The sequence below is a fragment of the Coffea arabica genome, chromosome 8e (genome assembly GCF_036785885.1).
Source record: "Coffea arabica cultivar ET-39 chromosome 8e, Coffea Arabica ET-39 HiFi, whole genome shotgun sequence".
NCBI classification, from domain to species: Eukaryota; Viridiplantae; Streptophyta; class Magnoliopsida; order Gentianales; family Rubiaceae; genus Coffea; species Coffea arabica.
This window is the reverse complement of record NC_092324.1, coordinates 40,738,054-40,757,725: the sequence shown is the minus strand read 5'-3', so window position 1 is coordinate 40,757,725 and position 19,672 is coordinate 40,738,054. Positions and strand designations below refer to the sequence as shown.

Sequence of the window (19,672 nt, the reverse complement as noted above, 5' to 3'; positions counted from 1 at the left end):
GTCGTAGGACTCTGTGATCCTGGGATTTGTAAGTCAATTAACATGATTTTGAACGTCTCCTTAAGAAACTACTAAGATTGTCTTCCAAAAAATTGGCAAGTCTTGCTAAAAAGGTAGGTTTAGTAATGTTTGCTTAAAAATGTGATCAGTGTTGTTAAAGAAATTGTTAATTTGCTAACAAAGTATTAAATTGTTTCTTAAAGTTAGTGATGTTCCATACATATAGTCAAGATTCAATGTTGAATTTATGAAACTTGAACGAATACATAGTTTAAACCTAGACAATGATAAAAGCTATATTATTTTAGTGTGACTTAACGAATAGGTTATTACAAAGATCTGCATCATAGGATTTTCCTACAATGCAGGATATCCATTTTCCAAATTTCATTGTTCTTCATGTTTATTTGTCATCATTTTTGAAGTTTTCAACCAAGAAAGAACAACGGCTTAAGTCACCTTATGCGATCTAAATTAACAAAGGACACTATCTTACCTCTTTCTTTATCATTAAACTATGGTCAATAGACAATCTTCACCTTATGCAATCAGCAACCACTTACAGCATTGAAACTGGCAACTAAATCACATAAGAACTCTTGAGAAATGCTTATTCTTTTTTTTTTTTTCAGGAACTCGTGACAAATGTAATCGAAAAACTGAAATTTTAGAATATAATTATAACCTTAGCAAATTTATTACCCACGAGACGAATAATTCCTTGTCTAGCATCATTCATTCCAGGAAGGATAATATGCAGGGGCAACCAGGTAAAGGTCATTTTTCCTTCCTACTGTTATTCCAATACTTTCATCCATGTCTAGATCATCAACCTTCATTCCATCAGGAAGTCCCCAGTCAAAATGGTAGAGCAAATGAGCTAAGGGAAGCTCAACATTGACTAGACCAAATGTTATGGCTGGGCACATCCTCTTGCCCGTCCCAAATGGAATATATTCAAACTGATAGCCAGTGTACTCGACTGATTTTTGCTCGAATCTCTCTAGTTTGATGCTTTCTGAATCATCCCAATAAATAGGATTTCTCCCCATTGCCCAGACATTAACAAGAATGGGTATCATATACCCTTTGACATCGCGGTTTAATTTCCTTGTTTGATCTTGGGATTAAAGGAACAGGTGGATGCAGCCTTAGAGTTTCTTTAACCACCATCTTCAGGTAGGTCAGTTTTTGAATATCCTCCTCCTCAATGGTCTTCTTTCCCTTGCAAACTTGTCTCACTTCTGCTTGTACCTTGGCCATTACCTTCGGATTCTTCATCAATTCTGACATAGCCCATTCAGTTACTATTGATGTAGTGTCTGTTCCGGTATTGAATATATCCTGCATGTATGCAATAGATTATTTACAAATACTTTACAAGAAAACAAGCAAGAAGGTAATAATGTAGAATCTGTATTGCCACGTACGAAGTACAGCTTTGATTTTTTGGCTTGTGATGGGAATCTGAAGGCTTCCATTTTCCTGTTGTCTTAAAAGAACGTCAATAAGATCTTCATCTCCTGATTCAGCATTGCCCTTTTTTCCAGATTCATGGTTCACTTTGTGCTGATTGATCACATCATCTAGAATGGCATCTATTTTATGGTGCATTGTGAGCAATTCGCCTTTTATTCCGCTGATAATAGGAAGTATTTTCAAGGAGGCGAAAAAATCAGCAGCAACAAAGCCACCCGCTAGGGTGACTGACTTCTTCAAAAACTCGATCATTGTTTCATTGTTCTTCAATATTCCCCCAAAAGCTGCTCTACAGGTCATTGAACTTGTATACACAAAAACCTTATGTGTAATATTTACCACTTTCCCCTGAAGAAAAGCAAATTGATTCCATCAGTTTTGCGATTTCAGCATTTCTAATAAAACTGAATGATCGGACTCTCTTGCCGCTAAAAAGCACCATCAGGCATATTTTACGCATTTGCCTCCAGTGATCGCCGTAAGGAGTAAAGGCAAGATCTTGTAGATCATAGCTAGCACAAGATAGCGGTGGCTAGTCGCGGTCGCCTGTCTGCAAAGCTTGGATCATGAGTTCCTAGAAACTCTTTCGCCATCTCGGCTGAAGATACAACCACTGTAGAAACTTCACGAAGTTGAAGGTGCATGATTGGTCCATATTTTTTGGCCAAATCTCTGAGAACATGGTGTGGAGCTCCACCAATCAAGTTGTGCAGGTTCCCAATTAGAGGAAGTTTTATTGGAGCTGGTGGAAGATTTCCAGCCAAGTTATATATTTGTGTCAAAATCTTCGATACCATAAATTGGAACAAGAAGAGAAGAAGCAGACTAGAGAAGCTCAAAGGTAAAGGAAGAAACTCGAGTTCCATTCTGGAAATTTGAAATGATATAGAGAGATATCTTTTGGTGCCTGACTTCACTTGATTATTTGTGTATATATACCTGAAAATGCTCTAAAACTCATCCATGTTTGCCTGACCTCAAAATATGTTTTAGCAGTTTTCTTTCCTTTGGGTCGTAATCCCAATAATTCGATTAAGCCGCCGCCAATTTTGAATCTTCCAGAGCCCATCTTCGCTTTACTAGCACTATTTGTGTTATTATTGATGGTCAATACAGAATTGGGAAAGTTATAGAAACTTCCCAAAGTTTTCTAATAATATTAATTGGCACTCTTCTTAAAATACTATTATCCTCCCTTGTCATCCAAAGTCAACATTGCAACACACAAATTGACACTTGTATCCTTAGTACTTTAGGCTTGCTTCGGAAAAGTTTTTCTCACTGAAAAATTTGTCATGTTTGTTTTCCTCTTTCATTTCTTTTTTTCCCGCAAAAAGTTGTCCCCAATCTTTAACAAAAAGTTTTAGAAATGTTGGCACCATTTTAGGAGGCTGTATGTTTGAAGTTGAAAATTGTTAATGCCAATCAACTTATCACATTGGCTCGATTCACTTCACTAATTTCTTTGGCGTCATATCTTGGAAGAATCTACAAATTGCTATAGCAGATGTAGAGCTTACCTTTTCTTTTACTTTTTTTTTGGCCCAAAACATTTCGATTGTGGCCTTACAAATAAAGCCACAACATTTCACTCCAAGATTGAAAGACGTTGACATCTAGAGCTGTCAACGGTCCGGATTTGGACTCGAACTCGACCCGGACATAATTCCGTCACTTGAATCCGGACTCGTGCCCGTTTACTTTAACCAAAAAAAAAAAAAAGCGAGTCGGATACGGAATACAAGATTTCGATCCGTATCCAACCCGAATCCAGATAATACATTCATAATTATAAAATATAAATATTTCTAAACACAATAATAATAATTCTTTACCAAATTAACAAATCCGAATCTTACAATCCACCCAACCGCATATCTCTCTCTTCTCTCTTGGTCTACCCACACATCTTTCCTAAACCTTAGTTTTGTTGGGCCTTATTTTTTTGGGTAGATCCAAACCCAACCCGAGACCATTGGACCCAGTTCCAGAACCCTAAGCACAAGATCCGTCGGATAGACGGGTCGGGTTCAGAACTGGTACATTATAGCAAGTTTGGGTCCAAAATTTTCAAATCTGACCCGAACCCAACCCGTTTACAAGCCTATTGACATCCCTCTTAAACTTGGAAAGGTCATACTTATGCTTTCCAATTCTTAATTTTGTACTTTTCAAATGTATTCATCAATGTTCAATTTGTTCAATCCCCAAGTCTATACGGTTGCCACGCAAGTAACCTTTGTTATTGCAATTATAAAGTGCTTGCTAGTTGATAGTTGATGTTGTTGTATTTTGTTGCATTACACTTGCAACCCCTACACATTTTTTCCTTGGATTTCTAACATCTTATTACTCCTAAAAAATTCTAATGAATTAACAAGTAAGAAACAAGAAGGGCAATTATGACATGAAAAATATGTTCTCTACTTAACCGAATTTTTATGTCTTCCTTTTTCTCATAGGGGCTGAATTTAACATGTACACAACATTTAGTTAGGGTAGAACAATGAGATTTCTAGAAGTTTAGGTCCCCAAATTGTTTATATATAAACATTTATGCATATTCATCCAAGCTCTAAAGTATTAACTTAGATAGAAGGTTTTCTACACTCAATTGACCCATGACATCATAATTATGTGATATTTGTTAATTATTTTTATTAAATATATGAACCATGAAAAAGTTTGAAAGAAAATAAAAAAAGAACAAAGAACCACAATGTACTAACCGTTTAAAATGGACATAAATATATGTATATGTATTTTGATAGAGGATCGGAGTATTCGTTAGTATATTTAAATCATACTTAACTACACTCACATTTAATGCACACTTTGGACATCTTTTCACATTAGTCTAACTTTTGCCAAAGACTTAACACTTGAGTCCTCTCTTAACTAGTGCCCTCAAGGCACCTACTAGCCAAACCCTTTGATGAAAAACAAGAAAGAGCAAAATAAATGCATATGTAGTATAACTTGTGGGAAGGTAAAGAAAATGAAAAGAAAGATTACATACAAGACGCAGATGTATGATATAAATATTTTAAGTTAGTTGAAGACAGCATTGTATTGAAAATTGGTTATAATAATGTAGATTGTCATTAATGTGGAGATTCGACCAAATTTAAAATCATTGGTCTTAATTGCATTAGGAGTATAAAACCAACTCATTTGCTTAAACTGTTCTGGTTCAATTGTTTAGCAGTTGAACTAACCAATTCATCTGAGTCTCACAAAATACGGTAGATTTTGAACCCTTATAGTCTAAGGATCAAACTGAAACGGACAGTGGACTGGTCAACGGTTTAACCAATTGAACCACTTAGTTTGAGCTAGAATTTATAACCATGCTTTAAGTTACAAGAGAATAGGTATGTCAATCGATTAGGCATTTGCCCAAATTCAGTCCAGATCCATCATGTTTGCTAGATCTAGACCATGTGAAAGAATCACAGTATGGGTAGGATCTGATTTTGTATATTAATCCATATGTAATCCAAACCCTATCTAGACTTATATGTATATATAGAAAAATGGAGGATGTTTAAACACATGCAAGTTTAAATGTTGAAAATACACCAAGATTTTCAAACAAATAGAGTTATTTAATAACATTTCATACTTTAACTTCATAATTACTAGGTGTAATACTTTTCAGTGTTGGTAATTGTATTGTATTTCTGATATCTTTGCATTATATATGTTGTTATTAACTTTGAATTCAATTTCTAATAGCACAATAATACCTAGATATATCCATTGGGTACCCAGACCAATGAGCATCCGAGTGTGAATTTTTTTTTCAATGGTCATAGTCTAGATCTGGACATGTGAATCAAGTGGTTCTAACCTAAATTATTACTACCATCTTGTTTACACAAGAGTATGATTGCATGTATTTAGACGATATAACAAAAATGACTCCAGTCTTTGTTTTAGTTTTGTTCCTCTCCCCTTATATTTGGCAAATTCTGACACCCATACTGGTTCGTATAATCTCTCAATATTCACATCTGTTGTTTCCACGATAGACATGTATGTGAAGCTACGAGTCTCACGCTTTCTGAAACATTTGGAAAGGCGACTAATTGTGACTTAATTACACAAAATTACTTCATTACCTTTTCTTCTAGAGATTTTAAGGAAGTAATTTTTCTATTCTGATTTTCAGGAATTTCAGTCTAGTTTCAAATAAAGCAGTTCTAACCGTACATTACCATTCATTTTTTTTTAATGTAAAATTTGGTTGCTTTTATTGATTGAAGAGAAACAGAGGATATGCAAGGTGACAGAAAAACAATAATACAAATGATAACTATAACTATACTAGTGATGTAGAACAAGGTTTCAAGAACAGAGGGATCTTTGTGGTGGAGGAGGTCGAGTTGCCTACCCAAACGTGCATGAAAAAGGCTACAAAGGACGCTAGCAGAATTTATGCAGAATCCACATCGGATTTGAAACCGATTGCCGGGCTGAATTATTTCGATCTTGTTAATCCTATTATCTAGTCTTGTGGGCCTTGGATCGGACTCCGAATCCTCCATGGCAACCAGGGGTGATTTGTAGCACCTTTTTGTCATTTCGTTTCCTCTATTATTTTGGTAATTTTGGTAGTTTCTTAATTTTTGATTAGGTTTCGTATTTATTATTTCCCGTTTCTTATGTATTTCTAGGGGTTGTGTGCTTATAAATAAGTTTAGAACTATTGTAATTTTGACTATAGCCCCATTTGGGGTTGTGGTGCTTTTGTTACAAAAGCACTTTTATGTACTAAAAGTACTTTTAAAATATTCAGCGAATATCATGCAATAAAATTAGGAGTAGAATTTTTGGTGTTAAAAGCATTTTTAGCAAAAGCTCAAATTTGGTGCTTTGAAAGTAGCTTTTGTGATTTAAAAAATAAAACATCAAATTTAATTATTTTATCCGACATTATGAATCAAATAAAGAGATAAGCACTTTTAAAAATTTTCAAATTACACATTATCCAATACAATAAGTATATATTAAACTATGTTTCCAAATAATATATTTAAAAGCATTAAATAGATAATAAGTACTTTTATTAAAAACTTTAATACGAAAAGTACTTTTCAATAAGTTATGCAACCCCAAATGTGCCATATGTCTCTAGCTGGCAACAAAGTCCAAACCCATTTACCCAGTCAACCCACGCACTGTTTCTAGGAGGTTGGGCGGGTCTATTGGGTTATGGGACAATTTGGGTTGGGTACCCTTACAATCCCTTACTACTCCGATGCTAGTCCTGATCCCAGTATTGATCACGAGAGAAAATTGAACCTCAAGTTCTAACTAAAGATCCATCCCTTTCTTCTTTGGGTCAAAGCTCTAAATCGAATTTCTGGGAAATAAAAACCCAAGATATCTTCAATAGTGTTATCAACCTGGAACCCAACATATTGTAGCCCACAACCATTTGGCGTTATAATTTGTTATGATGTTCTGCGTCTCAATTTCAAGTTAGATCCGAGTTGATGACTCCTTTGAGAAACGTATCTATTGATTTGCACAACTTGTGGTTTCATGGCGGAGCATCTTAGGTCTAGTCTCACGAAATTAACCAACAAGAATAATAGGATTTTTATCAATCCAATAAAGATAATTAAAAAGTAAATATAATGAACAGAAAGACATAGAATTTTACATGGTTTTACGTCGAGGGGCAAAGGGTAGTAGAGTTAGTATAACAAAAAGAGAGTACAAAAGAGCAAATATAAAACCCTAGAAAATAATTCTAAAGCTCAAAGGTACCTAAAATTGAAAGTACAAAAGAGCCTAAATAACATAATGCTTATCGGTCCAAAAATTCATAACTTACTCTTTTGATTTGACGCATAATCAAAACTTCTCTTAGATTGAGATGTGGACCCCCTAAAACTCTCTTGAATTTGTGCCTTGAACACATTAAACTCGCTTAAATCTATTATATTTATAACTACCTTGAAGAGAGATTTCTTCGTAAAATTTTCGATATGAAGGGTCTGTTTGTTTGGGTGGAAAAGGATTTTCGGAAAATATTTTTCATATTTTCCGTTGTTTGGTTGTCAATTAATTTGGGAAAATAATTTCTGACAGAAAATAAGTTACACTGACAGGAGGAAAATAACTTCTTTATCTATCATTGTGAAGTTATTTTCCTTTCATAAAAGCAGTCTTCTTTTCACAGCCTCCAGCAAGGAACCATCGATAAATGACCAATCTCTTCTTCGACAGTGATGACAGACCATCTCCAGCGACATCTCATCAGCAAACAAATCCCTTCTTCGTCGGCAGCATCTCCAACTCCGGCAAAGACCCACTGTCTGGGTCTTCACATTTTGTGGCAAAAATTATTTATGGATTCTAGTTTATACAACATAAATAAAGGTTGATTTGGAGAGAAAATTGCACAGCTTCCTAAGTTTTGGGTTTTGGAGAAGACGGTGCAGCACTTGAGGCTGGTTTGAACAATTTGTTGCAGATCGTTTCTGTGGCTGTGGCTGACAGTAAGATGTGCTTGCGATTGAACTTGTGCATACTGGATTCCCCATCAAACTGGAGTAAAGAGAAAATATTCAGCAGTTTGGTCAGGAAAGAGAATTGGCAACGTGTGGTATTTCATGTATGTCAGTGGAAGTTTTTTGAATTTTATCACTCACAGTAATGTCTTGCTGTATCCGGAACTGAGTTCTACTGAAGATATATCATTATTCTGCAAATCAACAAGTTGTAGTTGTTGGCTAATGTTGTTACCCATATCCAATGTATCATTGAATGCGTTCTTCCTCAGAATCCTGTTAAAAGTTAATGCTATCAAAATAAGTTCTTTCACTTCTCCAGGTAGCATCCAAATGCTTTCTTTCTTCGAGATTGCTTATTTTTAAACTTACACTATTTGGATCTGAGGTAAACTAAAAAGTTGCTGGGGTACTTGTCCCTGGAGTGGACCATTTTCCAAAGCCCTGATCACCATTCCAGAAATTTTAATAAGAAAAAGGAAGGAGTTCTTAGTATTGATTCCATAGTGATTAATACTCACAAAGTGGTTAGTTAATTTAAGGTTGAGAACCATGCTGGAGCTTGTGACGGTCGAAAAGAGTTGTTGCTCAGGTTCCTACGAAGAGAATCAATGTTGGTGACAATGTTCATCCTTGAGATTCACATATAGAGATCTCAAAGGAAATTTAAGGTTTACATCCTTACACATAATTTAGGAAGCTGTGTAATATGAATAAATATTTTATAGAAATGATAATATGATTATAATGGATAGAAACTAAAATGAACTTGTAATGAAATGAATGTTTTGAAAGTAGAAAAATATTTGCAACATATCAACAAATATATCAGAAAATATTTTCATTGACAAACCAACTACCGGAAAATTATGAAAAAAGGAATTTGGAAAATATTTTCACTTAATAACCAAATACTGGAAAATTATAGGGAAGGAAGTGATTTTCCAGAAAAATGACTTCGATAGAAAATATTTTCAGTCCAACCAAACGGACTCGAAATACAAAAACAAGCTAAATGGAGTAAGTGGTGGTGCTATAGCTAGTCGCTGTTATGCCTATGGTGGATTTTGGTTTATTATTAAGAATGCATGATAGATCCACACAGAAAAAAGTCACCAATCGGTCACCAGAGACAGTGGACTATAATTGGCGGAGAAGCCGACGGCTTGTTGGAAAGTGTCAAATAGGTTCTTTATGCTGGGAAAGAAGATCAAGTAATTAGTAAGGAAAAAGGGCAAAAAATTTTAAAAGACAGCTGGTTTGGGTCATTAGCGAATGCTGCGTTTGAGTAAATCCACATTAGCCCAAATCGAAAATTGACCCGTTGAAATGTTGGACGGATTGGGTTACAAACCAATTATATCAAACTCATAAACAACTCGCCTAAATTTAACCCAACTCGCTGAATTGCCACCCTTATTCTTGAGTAGGCCAATCTTCACCCATGAAGATTTTCGAATTAGCATACGCCAACTTGATTGGGAAAACACCTCCATATCAGTACACCAATAGGATGCCCAGAATCATTCTATAAGAATATATTTAATCCATCCCCATTCCCCAAATTGAGAATCAATTAACGGTCCAGCTAATGATCTAAGTTGCACCATCTTCCTTCTTCACAATGGTGTAGTCCCAGAAATTTTAATTGACCACTAATTCATTCTCATGTCACGCAGTCTAGACTTTCAGGTTATCGATTCCTGATTAACAATTAAATTAAGTCCAATTATCTCTTTTTTGCAGTATACGGATCAAACAAGTACATTGATAATTAGAGTTAATTCTATAAAGAATTGGTTAATTACTATGACTTTTTATGCTTTGACATTGTGAGAGTTTCACCTTTCCTAAAATCTTTTGGTCAGAGTTTTCTTCTTTTTAAGGGTATTTTAATAGGACATTTTTAGTCCTTCTTTGGTCTTTCCTTTGATAGATCTGAGTTCTTTCAGATATGTTTGTTAGATTTAGAACTTCTCGAATTTTTGTTATCAAATCTCAACTTGATATTGGAGCTTGAAGCAATTAACTAGTAAATTTGACAATTAAAAATATGCGCAGATATGTTCATTGATTTGTAGGTAATTTTTATTTGAATTTAGAATAGATTTTGGAATTCCAAGTGTAGTCTTTGTTAGTTTTTTGGTTGTATCTTCAACCATTACTGTTGATATTATAAAATGTCTTATGATGTTTATATATATATTAGGAGAGGAATGTCCGCGCATCGCGCGGGTATTTGGTACCTGTGATTAAAGAGGATTTTACGGTAGTTCAAGCGAATATAAAAACACTCACGCATATTGAGTAACAATATGGAGTAACAAAATATCTAATGTATACTGGGAGATGGAGAAGGAAATTATGCATGCTATCTTGCTCAGTTCATATATTTTGAAACAAACACTTATATATGAGTTTTTTATTAACAAGATTAAATGAACTTTAAACAGAGAATGATAATAAACAAAGTGATTATCAACTTAAAGATGCATCTACACAATATTCTTGTTAATGAAAGTAGCCAACTTTTTTAGCAACGACAAAACATTCTCTCCTTTGGAAAAAAAAAACAAATTGAAGACATGATCTTCCCCTATAACCTTCAGGACCTCCACATCTCCACCCCACTCACTCTTCTCTAAAGCCTCTTTATAAAGCCACCCCCTATCATTCAGAATATCATGTTCAGCAACATAAATAATAAATCAACACCCTTTTGAAGCTAGTGATAAATCAACTGTGATGACCCCACCGTACCCGGAGGCGTACCATAGGGTATAGCGGATTGTCTGCCTAACTCGCGTCAGGACTCGATACCAAAAACGAGAAAATAGATGTCACGCTAAAAGAAAGTTCTATTTACACTATTGCATCTTCAAAAGTTGTATAAGCTATTACATCAGGCCATACACACCACTAGTACCAGAAAGTAAACTTTAGAGAAGCTACTAACTATAACCGCCACAACAAATATATACATCTTACTAGTCAACTTATAACAAGTACTAGGGCAAAATCAACTATTCTATAAACCAAAAGTCTATACACCTTCCCAAACAATCCCCGCATCGGCCCCTGCTAAGGAAAATAAATGGAATGGGGTAAGCTATATGCTTAGTGAATAATCGGGGTTAAAACGTAAAATCACAGCTAAATAGACATGTAAACCAAGACATTTCGCATCAATAAACAGAAATGTAACATCACAATGGTAGGATACAAGTAGCTTCAAAGCCAATTCAATTCCCCGCTTGACCACCTGTTGACATTCCGTCAACCAAAATACTCATAGTCCGTAGACTCCACTTACTTCCCCGTTCACCTCATCAACCCCTGCTGGCCAGTCAACAGCACACAGCAGCTCGAGCAAAACAAAATCACTTTGCTTTAACAAAGAACGAAATCCCAAGGTTAGCATAGAACTAACTTCGACCAAACCCCGGCTGACTTGAATAGTCCGTCTACCCTTGGAACCGAATTGGAACCAAACCCTGAGATATCCAATTTCTCAACAAAGGATACCTCTCAACAAAGTACTCATCAAAATACTCAAGTCACGTAATCACCCCAACAGCACACAGCACAAGGGGTGATACTCACCACAAGGCATGTATTCTCCAATATGAAATCAAGAGCAGAGAATGAGTTTAGATCGAGTGAGATAAAGTACACCCTCGCCTAAGTACCCATTTAACATATACAAAACACTTTGACAATTTATCACATAAACAAACCCAATTACTCACCCAAAATAACTAGCACGCAAATCAAGGCAATTTACACGGGTCCATCGACTCCGTCCGAGTCGTCATTGCCTATGATAAAAGATTATACTTAACTATTAGTCAAACAACCATCATAGGCCTAAAACGGCCAAAACAGCAAAAACGGCCAAGAAATGCATGCGTACGCGCGGGGAAATGCGCGCGACAGAAAATGGTATGAAAATGGATTGTACGGTTTTGACCATAAATGGAGCTGTGGTTATCGGATTAAGGTGTACTAGGTAGCATTTCGAAGCTAAGACAAAGGGTTACAACTTTCATGAAGACAATTCAACCCAGTTCACAGTTGATCTAGGTCGAATTTACAGATTACAGAACCAAAATTTCATTGTCAGTCTGGTTGTCAGCACTGGATTCAAATGGCAATAACTCAGGCTACAAACGTCCGATTGAGGTGTTTTCAGATGCGTTGGAAAGCTAAAACATAGAACTAAAATTTTTGTGTTTTGATCAAAAGATTATTTGATACGGATCAAAGTGAAAAATGAAGCCAAAAATGTGAAATCTCAAAACTGCCCGCGAAATAGGGCATTTGGCAGTCAGGGGTATTTTAGTTATTTCACACACTACAGTGCTCCGATTAAGCTGAAATTTTACAGAGAACTATATAACTCCATTACCTACAACTTTCATGTTTTGATCTAGGCCTGATTTAGCCTCTAATATGGACAAATTAAACAGGTCATAAATAGGGCAGATTCATCCTTAAGGTTGGAAATTTGATGATTCAATGCTTGAAAATCACATTTATGTCTCAAATCAATACCCCAAGCCTCTATCCGACCTTACCAACATCATATACTAGATAAAAATCAAGAATCACAACTGAAATTATCAAACCCTAACTAAATATTCCACCATATCATACAAAACTCACTAATTAACCGTCATAAACCAAGAATATGAGTTTCTATCCAAACTTAAACAAGATTAAGGAAGAGGAAAAGGATAGGCAGCAATAATACCTTCCAAAGGTCCTTTGTAAGTGAGAAACACACCACTTTCTTTCCAAATTTTCAGCACCCCAAGGCTTCCAAGTACCAAAAGGGGAGGTTAATCGGTTTAGTTCGGTTGCTTGCACTCAATTAAGGATGGATTCAAGGTGAAGGTTGCTAGTTTCTCTCTTGTGTTTTTCTCTCTTGAAGCTCGGCTGGAATGTGCAGAAATAAAGAGGAAAAGAAGTGAATTTGGTGATAAAAATGAAGAAAATTGGTTGGTCAAACAACCCTTGGATGGTTGCCACTTGTCATTCCAAGATTAAGTCTTCAATTTTTCTTCTTTTTCCTTTCTTTTTGGTCAATAATTTCGGCCCTCTCTAGGATAATTAAGGGCTGATATTTCTGCAATAATAACAAAGATATTAAGGTAGTAAAGTGGTGTTCAAATGGTGTACTCAATCGGTAACAAACAGTACATGTCGGTTCAACCCGTTTTTCCTTATTTCGCACGTACTAGGGTTTTAACTTATGATTCACTCACTTATTATTATCACTTCTATTTACATATTTTTTCTTATATAAAACTCACTCTTAACCATCAATCTAGTACACACACCTCACCAAGTGATCACACGGCCAAAATACGCAAAAAACCCTAATTTACCCGAACTATAAAACTAAGGGTAAAACTCTTAAATCTCTTATTCATTATAACTATTGAGGGAGTGAATGACAGGTTGTCGGGCCTGTGTAATAATAAAACATGCTCAAACTAAAAGTAATTTCTGTAGATAGCGGTGAGTAGGGTCGAATCCACAGGGACTGGGAGTAATTATTTCTTTTCAAATTCACAGTGACAAGGGGGTGTTTTTATATCAGGGGTGACAATTTAAGCAATTCAACTAAAAGTAAAATAATAAAAATAAAACAGCCAACTAGAAATTAAATAACAATTTACTAAAATCAAACGAGTGATAATTAAGGATCTAGCCAAGGAATAACTTCAGCAATGGTTCACCTAATTGATCATTGAAACAAAGGCAATTCCAATTATTTACTAATAAATAGGTTATAACTGCCAAACAAGCGATGACAGTCAATCCCTCCTTACTGTGTCGGTGATTAAGGTACGCCCATTAATCACTACTCTAATTGAGAAATAATCTTAGGTACGCCCGTAAGATTTAATTCTCCAATTGCCTTACGTATTAGAGGAGCCCTATTCTAATCAAATAACACACTACCAGGGTTATTTTAGGTTAGCCCGCGTATTCCCCTGACACAAATCCAATCATGCCAGTTATCACTATTTTGAGACAATTAAACAATTACGGATTTAACGTCCCGATTGACAATAGATTATCAAATTAACTAATTATCCGGATCCAAGATAATCAATTAATTAAACAATCATAAGCACTGTAACCAGGGAATATGCGAATACCAATAAATAAAAGAAAAAGGTAAAATTAAATCGAACTCACAATTTTAGGCGAGTCAAAGCATCCGTTGCTCCTTGACTAGAAAAAGGGATTTAACTCATCACTTGTCTATTCCTACGGAAGAGCAACTAAAGACGAAAAGAAAAGTCAAAGGCTAAGCTCCCCCTCTTCTGCCATGCGTCGGAAAGAAAAATATAAAAAGAGATCTAAGGGAAAAGTTAAAGGAAACAACTCCTAAGTGCTCCTGACATCCAAGAAGACACGCTACTATCCCCAAAGCCAGCAAAGGAAAAATCAAAGCTAAGCTACTGGACGAAAGAAAAACAAAAGTAGTCCTGATCCTCTGCAATTCCAATTCATATCTAATTGCTAATCTATTCTCCTGCGTCGATCCCATGTGCGGCGGCCCCCCCAGGGATAGAAGAAGCCCTCCAGCCATCCTAGCCTTTGCGGTAATTACCAAAATGGGCTCAAGTGTTCCTTTTCCAAAAATGCCCCTGGGATAGGATTTATTACTTGGACTCCTTTCTTGTCAAATTGGCACTTGTTATCACATTTTCGTTCTACTCCCCTAAAATAAATGCAAATTATGAAAAGTGAATAGAATCTAATAATTAATCCACATCAGGTCAAGTAATATGGGAAATTAATAATAAAATAAATGATAAAATCGCAACCTATCAGTGAATGCGTAGTAAAACTATCCTAACGTAATGGATTCCAACTAAAAGGAAATTTGGAAGAAAAATATGAGAGATTTTATAACTCCATAGATCACCAACTTAATGTAATTCAACAATTCATCAAACTTAATTACCTCTGACGGGCCTACTAACCACTCACCTATTATAATTACTTATCATAAAGCATGCATTGTCATACATAAATTCAATTAAACAACAACGTTTTTGTCACAAGTAAAACTAGGATTTTTTATTAAAATTTAAGGTTTCTAGTCTTTTAAAACAAAACAAGGTTTTAGAATAAAACAAAATAAATAAACCTTAATAGCCTCTTTGAAAACAATATCTTAAAATTTGGTGTATTACAATCTCCCCTCCTTAAAAGAATTCGTCCTTGAAATTCCAACTTTTACTTCAAACATTCCCGATATCTCTTCGGTATTCTGCTTTTCCTTGATGAAAACCTATTCCAGACTTGATATCACGTAAATCGTGCATTCTTAATCTTTTCACGAGCTAAGGGTTGGAATACTCTAATACCTTATTAATGAGTTCATCATTAATAGTAAATACCATCTCAAGAATTTGTCACTCTATGTATTCCAATCCAAGAACCAACCATGCAATCCTTATCTCAAAGTCTCATTGGTCTTTATTCTCAATGAATTTCAAATGTCTCGTAGATCGAATTCTATAATATCTTGCCAACATAATAATTCCGTTATAATCGGCCTTAAGGCTAGTAATCTTCCAAAACAATTAGAAAGAAATCACAATAGGGCTATTAAAACTTCTGCGGTACGATGGAAGATAGGGAGTGTACCTTTGATGATTACCAAGGGGTCATTCACCTCTTGATGTCCCATTGCATAGGCCCTTGCCGGCACTTTCAGTCGATTACTCGCTGCATTGGTCAGCTTAGAAGTGTTCCCTTCTGCCCTTGGCAAATTTCCTTCTTTTGACAGATGAGGGCACTGAGCAATCAGGTGCTCAGCACTACCACATCGGTAGCATTTTCGAACTTGCCCTTTCTTCCAACAATTATCTTCCATGTGGTTAGCAGCCCCACAAAACCCACATGTCATTCTGGGTCCTAATGTCGGACCTCCACGTGAGGTACCCTTCTGGGTCTCTCTCCCTGCCTGACCTTTATCAAAATTTCCCTGATTCAGGATCCTGCTGATCGTGGACCACCGACTCCTCGGCCCATCTTAGATGGTGGCTCGCTTCTCGAGCTCTGTCCCTCTATATAACTATTTGTGTTAGGTTGTCTTCTTTTTCTATCATGAAAAGCTTTTACTTGACTGTTAGCATTTTCAATTCTTTGTGTTTTTTCAATAGCTTGACTATATGTCTCCAATTGAGCAACCGCCAGTGCCTCTTGAATCTCCACATTCAAACCCTGGACAAACTAATGAATTCTCTTCTGCTTTGTCAGTACTAAATCTGGAGCAAAACGAGAGAGTTTGGTAAATTGCGTCTCGTACTCCGCCACACTCAAAGTCCCTTAACACAGTCGTATAAACTCATTCTCCCGCCTTTCTTGAACAAGTAGCGGTAAGTACTTCTCATTAAACTTACGGGTGAAGTTAACCCATGTCCATGGGGTTTGCTCTCTATTCCATTTGGCTCGAATCACATTCCACCAGGCACGAGCCGCCTCCTCAAATTGAAAAACAGCGAAAGCTATCTACCGTTCCTACGGGTATCCTAATGCAGCGAAAATATCTAACATTCGATCCAACCAACTCTCTGCTATGTCAGGGTTAGGCCCATCCAAAAATTTTGGCGGTAGAAACTTCTGGAACAGTTCTAAAGCACGGTCCTGTTGGTGCACCTGGTTTTGACCCTGTTGGTTGACCATTTGTTCTAACAAATCAACTATTCGCTGTATGGCCATAGCTACTTGGGTCTCGGCTTGTCTATTTGCATTTTCAATGGTTACCCCTTCAGTTCTTTGTTCTCGTCCTCTATCCCCACCTCGATCACGGGTCTCCATTTGATTGTTTATTAACTTCTATAATTGGAACAAAATAGGGTTCGAGTTCAAAGCATTGAAAATTATAAAATGCACAAAATATCAAAATATTATACACTAAACTATATACATATATATGCAATTCATGCAAAAAATATACACATATCAGTCCACATTACAGCCATCATGTGACGACCACACTTCTCCCTAAGGCGAACCAGAAGGTTGGCGGGTCGCCTGCCCAACTCTCGTCAGGACTCACGCAAGGAAACCGACTAAACCATTTCCACGTATAACTTATTCCAAAACAACATTCGCCACCCGAACAAGCCAAACCTTTAAATGACCCGAATACTAGGAACACATTAACTTCAGAGATAACATTCCCAATGGACGTCCAAACGTTCACTCTTAAGTACACCTCCAACCAGTTTAACACATAACTACATTTATACAATACAAACCACAAAGTGAACTCGTAAAGTTCAAATACATTCATACAAGCCAAAACTTAGGGTTTGTACTTTTCCAGCTTCAAGTGGCAACCCAAAACAAAAGATACATAGTCCAATTCATAACCACATTTACAACAGTTAGAGATAGACTTCAAGTCTCTCGGATGCCAAAGTCTGTTCAGGAAAACAAATAATCGTGGGGTGAGCTAAAGCTCAGTGGTGCCCACATGCAATCATATAAAACAAATAGCGAATAATAACTCCAAACTAAAATTCAACGAGTAGGAAAGCGTATAACAGCACAGTGTAGGATACAGGGCTCTCAGGAGCCATTTTCCACAAGCTTGATCAAAATTAATCGCAGTTGACCCTCCATCAACTCTCACTATCTAGGGTCCATGTAGATTCATTATTTTTCCTTAACACGCTCCAATCAACTTACTCCCACCGGGACCGTTCTTCTCACGAGAGGGTTTGGTATTACTCGAGTATACCTTTTTATAGACTAGTCGAGAGATTCACCCCACGACGTCACAACACGTGTTTACCAAGTTAGGATAAGAGGCCCTCCCACCCTAAGGTGTGGTACGTTCCCCTGCTTGGTGGTTTAGTGGACGAGTTCACGCTCCAGTCAACAATTGCAAAGTTTTGGTACTTGAGTTAGGATAAGAGGCCCTCCCACCCTCAGGTGTGGTACATTCCCCCACTCAGTACTTAACTAGTGCGAGCAAGATATTCGAGAAAACATTTCAAATAATTCACCACTCGAAAGGGCTAGTGCGATAAAGTACACACTGCCCACTTCGATGGATCAGGAAATCCACTTCCAATTATCACATAACAAGTTAAGAAAGTACTTTAACACATTAGTCATAGAACAAGCACGGACACTCACCAAAAGTGAAGCTCAAAAGTGAAGCTGGGAATCGAAGTCCACGTCCTCGCTAAACCCTAGAAAACCAAGTTTTAAAAACTATAACTTTTACTATACAAACTCTTGACTTATATATAGAATATTATCTGGTATATAACTAGTTTATTTTCTCGGAAAAATCAATAAATCTCTTAGAATTAAAGCTAATAAAGCGATAAAATATTTCGTATGATTCCTTTAAAGCTACTTTTCTTTCTAGAGGTGCAACTAAAACCAAATTAATTCAAACAAGTTTTCTAAGCCTTTCTTTTTAAAATTATTAAAATCTCATGTTTTTAACAATTTTCCTCAAAACAACTAGCTAGGAATAATTTTACGAAAAACTTAAAGTTTAAAAGTTAATACAATTATTTCCTAAAAGTAATAAAACTAGTTTAAGCAAAGAAAAGAATTAACTAGTTAGCAAGGTTTTAAAAGTCCTGTCATTTAAATTTTAATATTAACGTGCTATTCTCAATCTCTATAACTTGATATTAAGATAAAATAATTCCACAAAACTTGATTTAAAAGTACTCAAATTCAACAGACCAAAACGGACTTCACGATTTCAATTCATTTGCACATTGTATTCCCGGTTGCCAAAATAGCCAAATCACAATTCAAACATCACTTTCACTAGGGTTTCATCAATCATTAGCCCTAGGTCTCAACAGATTCAATTCCAAATAAAATTCAACAAAGGAAGTCCAAGGTATCAAAACAATTCCAAATCACAAACCATGGACCTTCCAAATACATTTCAGCCAACCACTTGAACAATTTCACCAAGAATCTAACTCTTGCACAAATTACTTAAATGGCTAAGAGCTTCATCAATCATTAGCTCTTGACGACAAACAATAATTCCTTGCAACAATCAACCAGAAATTTAACTCAAACATAGAAGATAAGTCACGGCTAGCTTACACACAACTAACTCTAGAATTTCAGATTTTTCCTTTCTTGTTTCGATAGTCAAGAAAAATTCCAGCAAATGTTAATTCAAGATATCCATTAACTCCATCTTTTACTTGCTAGAAACACTAAACATATGGCTTATAATCTGTCCAACCTAAACTAAAACAAATAATACACAAATCCAGAAAGTAATCTCACCAAAAGTTTCAACTAGTACGGCTAGCAACCATGTACAAATTCCAGCAATATAACCAATTAACCTATAGTGTTTTGTCCATAACTTCCTTCAATTTTTACTTCAACTCAACATGCAAAAGGTGATTAACCAGCTACAAACTAATCTTAAATACCCAGTATAAAAATCTTAGCTAAAATTCGAAGGAAAACTAGTCAAGTGCTCAATCCCCCCCCTCTCGGCCATAACTTCAGTTTTCTATTCTTTTTTTTTTAACCACGACTCATCAGCTACATGCATGGCAAAAAAAAAACAGCTATCTATCAGATTTGCTCCAAAACTAAGTTCAGACAACATCAAAATCACTAACCAACCAGGA

The 19,672-nt window shown here is 36.0% G+C and overlaps 1 protein-coding gene across 1 annotated transcript; it reads right to left on the bottom strand.

The window, feature by feature from the left end:
- Positions 1-1,062: 1,062 nt before the first annotated feature.
- Positions 1,063-1,779, bottom strand: LOC140012782 (premnaspirodiene oxygenase-like). The gene is made up of 2 exons (XM_072061085.1): positions 1,438-1,779; positions 1,063-1,344 (listed from the first exon to the last, which is right to left on the bottom strand). The coding sequence occupies exons 1-2, from the start codon at positions 1,777-1,779 to the stop codon at positions 1,063-1,065; spliced, it is 624 nt and encodes a 207-aa protein (XP_071917186.1).
- Between the last annotated feature and the right edge of the window lie 17,893 nt (positions 1,780-19,672).

Bases quoted from the DNA above. Each gene is read 5' to 3' on its own strand.
- LOC140012782 (XM_072061085.1), bottom strand. From the start codon at position 1,779: ATGACCTGTAGAGCAGCTTTTGGGGGAATATTGAAGAACAATGAAACA. The intron at 1,345-1,437 runs GTACTTCGTACG...GCATACATGCAG, and splicing joins CAAGCCAAAAAATCAAAGCT to GATATATTCAATACCGGAAC.